Source organism: Austrofundulus limnaeus, unplaced genomic scaffold, assembly GCF_001266775.1.
Source record: "Austrofundulus limnaeus strain Quisiro unplaced genomic scaffold, Austrofundulus_limnaeus-1.0 Scaffold1500, whole genome shotgun sequence".
Taxonomy (NCBI): domain Eukaryota; kingdom Metazoa; phylum Chordata; class Actinopteri; order Cyprinodontiformes; family Rivulidae; genus Austrofundulus; species Austrofundulus limnaeus.
In genome coordinates, this window is record NW_013953902.1 from 18,718 (window position 1) to 25,910 (window position 7,193).

Genomic DNA, 7,193 nt, shown 5'->3' on the forward strand with positions numbered 1-7,193 from the left:
GTATGACTCTGCCCCCTGTGAGCAAAATGTGTGAATCAGGTCCCCAACAATTGTCAGGTGATGGGGCACATGACCCTCTATGAACAGTACAGATAATCAAGCCTATTGTTAAGCGATGACTCTCTTTTGCATGTGACCAACCTGTTTGTCCATGTGGAGGCAGTGTTTATAAGGCTGAGTTCACCTGAAACTCATCAGACTGAAGAAGTCTCTTGGAGGAGAGACAAAACGTTTCACTAAAGAAGAACCATCCAGAGGACCTACTTATTTTTTCTTTTTTGATTTTTTTCTACCTGGATTACTAAGATGGATCACACTTAGTATTTAGAATTTTTCCTGRGACTTAATGTTTTTGTTTCTTTCCAACTGGGAAATCTTAACATACAAAAACTATTTGAGGTTTCTTTATAATGACGTCAAAAATTACTCAATAAATTTACATCAAATTAGGATTCAGACCAAATATTAATGTATTATCATAACCAACAAGACAAATTAAGTCATATCTCTTGATAAGCTGATGATATCAGGTTGATTCAGGTTTCAAAATGAAGCTTTTAAAGAAGGAATCTGGAAATCTAATTAGATCATTTTGACTTAATCCTTGTGTTGATACGATGGCTCACAAATAATACAAAAATAAATAAATTGAAGCAGAAAATTATGACCTGACTTTGTGTTTTCTTACTTGTCTTTAAGGACGTGGGGGAAAGCCTCCTCAACTTGTGTCGACCAAAGGAGACGAGTTCCCTGGAAGGGGTCCTCCGAACCGCAGCGGGACTCCTGGTGGGGGCGTGGAGGCGAGTCCTGGGGGACACCTTCGCTAACGGCGGGTTGCCCCCCCTCTCCGACCCACTGCCACTGATCCAAACACAGGTGTTGTTCAGTTACACAAACACACAGAAGGTTAAACTCTGCTGCCATCTTCTGGCCAAAGACTGAGGAGGTTTTACCTGCTGACAGACCTGATGATTTTCATTCTGCTGCGGAGCTTGAAGCCCCTCGGGGAGGGGGACAGGAGGAGGGAGCGCTGAGCTGAAGTTGGAGAAACAACAAATCCAGCTTTTGCTTCTTTGTTTCTCTCCGCCGTCCAGTGGAAGGAGGATGTACGGTGGGACGCCGCCGCCGCCGCGCTCGGACCCCCAGCGCTCGGACCCCCGGCCTTCCAACGGTAACGACTCCCAGAAGAAGAGCTGCCGGGAGAAAGTGACGCTTCCTTTTTGAGTTTCACACACTGAGCAGAAGCTGCTTTAGCTTTCAGGATCCTCTGAGGAAGGAGCGAGGCTTTGGGGGACGATCTGCGAGGAGTCCTGGTCTGGAGTCCAGAGGACGAGACCCACTTGTACTTGGAGGTCTTGGGAACCACGGCCACCGGGCTAAGCTTTCGAGCCAGTTTCTTGGGCGGGGTTCTCTTACTGGTGGAAGCTGGAGAAGGTTTTTCAGCAGCAGCTACAGGAGCTGTGCTGGTGGACTCCACAGTCTGGCTCTTCACCCACAGAAATTTAGACTTTTTCGAGAAAGACTCGTGAACTTCAGAGCYAACGCTCTGGGAGGAGACGCTCTTTAAAACTGCAGAGGGAGCAGAGGGAGCTGCTGCGCTCCTAGCTGGGAGCGGTGCTGAAGTTGTAGACGTTAAAGTTTTCTTTACATCAGTTCTGCCTTTGATGCTCAGGGAAGGTTTGTTTTGAGTTTGAGCTTGTGTAGAAACATTAGCATTAACTGCAGGAGGAAGTCTGCTGTCGAGCTCTCGTTGAAACGCCAGCGTCTGCGACGCCTCGTGACGTGGGCCGGCGACTGCTGGACTTGAACCTTGTTTTTCAGCTTCTGTGTTTAATTTGTTTGTCGCTGCTGCCTTTGTCCTCGTTTTACCGTGTTGCTCTTTATGTTGCTGAGGACTCTCTGGTTGTACGGTTTGAGTACGATCAGCCTCGTTTCCTCTGCTGTGGCCCGGCAGGGACACGTCGTCAGTTCGGAGCTGAGAGGCACAGCGATGAAAAGGAGAGGCTGGAACTGACTGGGGGCCGGTGTTTCTCAGAGAATACGTTTTCCTCCAGCTTCCACGACTCTGAGAAGGATACGGTCTCCCTCTGAAGCTGTGATGATAAACAGCAGACGTACCGGCTGCCGTAGGAGCTTGAGGACGCCTCGGTTCTGGTCCTGCAAACGGTGCATCTCCGTGGACGCTCTTGTGATTACTGATGAGGTCTGAAATGTTTGACAGCAGCTTCAATTTTGTTGCAAAATCACATGAAAACAAAACCTACTTTTTGTCATTTGCTTGTTTCGTGAAAGTAACATCCCTTTCTTTGCCCTGTCACCTCTGAAAACAACTGAAAACAACTGAAAACAACTGAAAACAACTGGTACAACAGAAATAACAGGTAATAATAAAGACAGGATTTTACTGAAACCTTTACAATTTGAACTAAGCATATCTGAGTAACAACAACAACAACAACAACAACAACAACAACAACAACAACACCATTTCTTTGCCTGAACGACTGATAATTTGATTACGTAACGTCCAAATTATAGTTAACACTCAAACAATCATTTCCCATTTACAAACAGATCAAGACAAACTTAATAAAAAAAGAAACCTTACACGATTGTTGACATGTCAGTAAGGTTATTTAAGCTAATAAACCGTTAATTCTTTAAACTGTCAAAATACCGAGACAGGACGACACAGTTTATAACAAAATATTTTTTTAAATCACAGTGTGATTAAAATATATTTACTTTAAAACGTGTTTGTGACAAACAAACAAACCAACATTCACGAGAAACCAGAATTACCTTGAAGAAGTTTAATTTGCCTCTTCAGCGCTTCTCGTTMCTCCATGTTTACGACTCGTCAACACAGAGGCGCTCGATGATGACGTTTCTTATATCAGCCAATCACAGGCCAAGTTTGTTACATATCATTTATAGCCCTGAGTAAAGGCTTACAGGCTCAAACGTTCTTCAATGTGAATATTAATTTCAGTAATATTCATTTAAGTTATGATAATTCGGTTTATATACTTATAAAAGTTATTTATTTGCATAGTTTCAATAAAAAAACTTTGACTTTTCGCGTGTTGCCTGTAAAACCTTACCGAGGGTTTTACAACCACGCGCATTTGTCAAGCTACCACTGCTGTCGATCAAAAAATAAAAACAGCTCGTTTGAAACCGTTGCGTGTATTTTAATAGTATCAGACGTTAGAATAGCGAGGAGTTGATACTGAACCAGTTTACGACCTGGTAACTGTCGTTTCATCGGTGCCCGTTAAACGCAGCTGCGCCGAAGTGGCATGAAGTGAAAGGGGAAGTGAAACTTTAAGCAGCCAAGCAAGTGCGAAGAAACAACAGAAAGTAACTCAAAAGTCGATCAGGTAAAGCTAACTCCAGCTGTTTTTCATACATCATAAACAGTAAACAGTTGTAGAAGTGTTGGTTTGAAGCTACATGCAGATTTTTTCTTAACTATTCAGTTAATTTTAGCAAAGCTAATTAGCTAGCTAGCTTCAGAGTTGCCAAACAATAACAGACGTGTTGCTCTGAGCTGTTATGAGTTGTTTGTGTGTGTTTGTGCAGAATCTCCTGACACCATCATGGATCCATCAGAAAAGATGTTCTTCATCCTAACAGAAAAACCTAAATACATTCTACCTCGTCTTGGATGTATTTGTTATATTCGTAAATACAAATATGAATCAGAAATCTCAAAATCTGCTTCACTAAAGAAGCTGAGAGTTATTCCTTTACCAAATGCAATGTTAGATTATGATATCGACATGAACTGCATGAAGAGCCTGAGTCCAGAGGAGGCTGACCTGCTGTTAGCCGTACCAGAAGAAGACAGGTTGAGGTGCTTCAGAGACAGGAAGGCAGTCCAGGCAGCCCTGACCCTGGATGTGGGATCCTTGGTAGTTGTGGACGAGGATGGAGAGAACCTGAGAGGCATCGTCCGCTACATTGGACCCTTAACCGAGCCCAGTCGTTCCTGCCCCATTACAGGGACCTTCTTTGGAATTGAACTACAGGTGTGAAATGGTGCAAAGTTTAGTCCGATTCTCCTTTCTGTGCACGTGCAGTCGCTGTAAAAACCTAAATGTGACCGCTTCATATTCCAGGATAACCTCAGATTACAGTTYTATAAGCAGTAACGTGGACATGCGATCAGTAATATTAGAAAATACATTGATAATAGAGATGGGATAAATGGCTCTTTGAAGGGATCTGGATCTTGGGGAGCCGTTTGTGTCATAGAACTGATCAAGAGAGCCGTTCGATTTTGAACGTATTACATCATCACAGGGAAATACGTCATCACGTAGGGAAAAACGTCATCACAGGGAAATACATCATTACGTAGGAAAATACGTCATCACAGGGAAATACGTCATCACAGGGAAATACGTCATCACGTAGGGAAATACGTCATCACGTAGGGAAATATGTCATCACAGGGAAATACGTCATCACAGGGAAATATGTCATCACAGGGAAATACGTCATCACGTAGGGAAATACGTCATCACGTAGGGAAATACGTCATCACGTAGGGAAATACGTCATCACGTAGGGAAATACGTGATGATATAATCCCGTCACGTGGGTGGAACCATTTGTTTTGTCAAGCGGAAACCCCCCTCCCCCTTTCTCCGTGAGCTTCTGTACTCCACAACTCCGCCTGTTTTCCGTGAAAAAGCAAAGCGGGAGCGATTTAAGTCTGAAAAAATAAAGATTAAATGAGGAATAAAAGAAATAAAACTACAAATGGCTCGTTACTGCCCGTGATTCGGCTCTTATCGTTCGTTGTAAAGAGCCGTTCAAAAGATTCGGATCGTTCGRGAACGTCACATCTCTAGTTGATAAAATGTTTATAATTTGATTGAACTCTGATCCAGAACCGCACGYCATTCTGGGAGATGTYGGCAAAGGAAAGGCAGGTCCGTATTTTTAAGAAGATTCAACCAATTATCAGTAAAGTTGGTCTATCTGAGCCTGTAGACYTTTGACACTGTGTGGACTGGAGAAAATCCACAAAAAAACTCAAACCGACCATTTCTAGAAAAAAGAACGATTCAAATAAACCATTAAAATCTTCAATCAGTCAACTTTATTTGTACCTGCAGGTAAATCTGATTACAGTGAAAATGAGTCAGCTTCATTTCAAGAAAAACAAGACGTCTGACATGGACTTACAGAAGACATTCAGAGGACATACATTGGACATACATTAGACATACAGTAGGCATACGTTAGACATACAATGGACATACAGAAGACATACATTGGACATACAGTGGACATACAGAAGACATACATTGGACATACAGTGGACATACAGAGGACATACATTAGACATACATTAGACATACAGTAGACAAACAGACATACATTAGACATACAGAGGACATACATTAGACATACAGAAGACATACATAGACATACATTGGACATACAGTGGATATACAGTGGACATACAGTGGACATACAGTGGACACAACATGATTAAAAAGTGACCAGGGGCTCATAAAACGTTACCATATAAGAATCAAAGATAAAAACATGATAAAATCAAATAAAACTATATAAAACAAAAAAAGACTAATTGATATTATGTTATACTATGTTAACTTGAGTTTAAAAAGCTAATTACAACAGGGACAAAGCTGATTTTAAAARGCTTWGTTTGACATTTAGGCACTAAGTATCTACACCCTGAAGGGAGGAGCCTGAACGTACCGTGCAGACGATGAGACACGTCTTTCAGAARGGATCCAGACAACCTCTGGACCTGCCTGAGGACAGGGGTTCTGGATCTAATAGCATCTTTCCAGTCAGTTTACTGGAGCACTTCACTATTTGGTTCAGGGAGTTCTTGTTTTTCAGAGAAAGATGACCAAACAGGACACGATAGCAGGGTTTTGTCGATGTTAAAGGATGACAGTTTTCTGAGACAGAACAGGCGTTGGTTTGATTTTAGTTTGCCTCGAAGGACAGTTTACTGCCAATAGCTGTACCCAGATATTTATATGTATCCACACTTCCACTGTCGGACCCTTCAGAGGAGTAGTCTCCTGTTTCTGTGGGTGTTTTCTAAAATCACTAATCACATCCTTTGTTTTTCAAACGAYGGTGACGATCGTCTCGTCTCGTATGATCTCTGATCACAGCTGCCTGTTCTGCTGTGCTCTTGTCTTCCAGGGCACGGACAAAGGGAAGGGAAACACCAACGGCAGTTATAAAAACAGACAACGGTTCACATGCGACAAAGACTGCGGCGTTTTCGCCCCGTTTTCCAGAATCAGACCGGCGGTTTCCAGATCTCTGTCTCGCACCATGTCCGACCCACGCTCTCAGCCGGACGCCGGGGCGCTGTCCCCGGGAGACAGAGTCGTCTTCTTCATCGACAACAAGTGTCGCCAAGGCATGGTGGTGAACCTGGAAGAGCAGAACGGGAAGCAGTATGTGCGGATCTCCACTGTAAGTAATCAATAATCTTTGATCAGTTTGTTCAGATCATCATCACCACCACGTGTTTTTGTCTTCAGGACACGGACGAGGCTGGAAAGAGAGGAGGAGAGGTTAAAGTTTCAATAGAAAGTGTTTCTAAAGGAGAAATACCTTCAGGTTTGAGCAGCTCTTTAAACACGAGGCTGTTTTCTGCAGTTATCTGAAGTCTGACAGATAAATTCGTCACGCTGTAGGTCCTGAGAGCATGATGGTGGACCCCCCGCCTGTGGAAGAACCTGCTGATCCACACATGGACCTGAACTCCATGGTAGAAGTCACGTTAGGGAAGGGGAACTGTTATGGGATCATCCGCTGGATGGGCTTCCTGCCTGAACGTGAGGATAAGATGGTTGGACTGGAGCTGGTAAACCTTCATTCTGATGTTTATCTTCAGATCTGTATCATTTAAAACCAATAGTGCAACTAACTATTATTTTAATAAATCGATTAATCTGTCGATTAGTTTTTCGATGAATCGGCCAAATTATTAAAACACTTAATTACATAAATATAAGTAGATTTAAATTAATTTAATTCCTGTATAAATTAGGGATGCAAGTTATCAATTTATTTGAAGTTGATTTTATAATCAACTTATAATCATTTTCTAATATGCTAAATTAAAAAAAGAAGCACATCATAAATATTTTCACAATTGATTTTGCAGCTGGATTAAACAC

The 7,193-nt window shown here is 42.4% G+C and overlaps 2 protein-coding genes across 3 annotated transcripts in view; one reads left to right on the forward strand and one right to left on the reverse strand.

The window, feature by feature from the left end:
* The window catches only part of zc3h3 (zinc finger CCCH-type containing 3), a gene marked incomplete at its 3' end in the record, with an annotated part of 16,518 nt that extends 13,614 nt beyond the window's left edge, over positions 1–2,904 (reverse strand). Inside the window, 3 exon segments of the mRNA XM_014032632.1 lie at positions 689–861; positions 954–2,205; positions 2,803–2,904. Coding sequence (XP_013888086.1) covers positions 689–861; positions 954–2,205; positions 2,803–2,848 — 1,471 coding nt within the window.
* A 223-nt stretch (positions 2,905–3,127) lies between these two features.
* The window catches only part of cyldl (cylindromatosis (turban tumor syndrome), like), a 12,757-nt gene continuing 8,691 nt past the window's right edge, over positions 3,128–7,193 (forward strand). Inside the window, exons 1-5 of one of the 2 annotated variants that reach the window (XM_014032634.1) lie at positions 3,128–3,383; positions 3,586–4,034; positions 6,205–6,483; positions 6,552–6,630; positions 6,708–6,877. In XM_014032634.1, coding sequence (XP_013888088.1) covers positions 3,603–4,034; positions 6,205–6,483; positions 6,552–6,630; positions 6,708–6,877 — 960 coding nt within the window. In that variant the 5' untranslated portion in view covers positions 3,128–3,383; positions 3,586–3,602. The remainder of the gene's footprint in view (positions 3,384–3,585; positions 4,035–6,204; positions 6,484–6,551; positions 6,631–6,707; positions 6,878–7,193) is intronic. The other variant, XM_014032633.1, reaches the window with a different exon arrangement.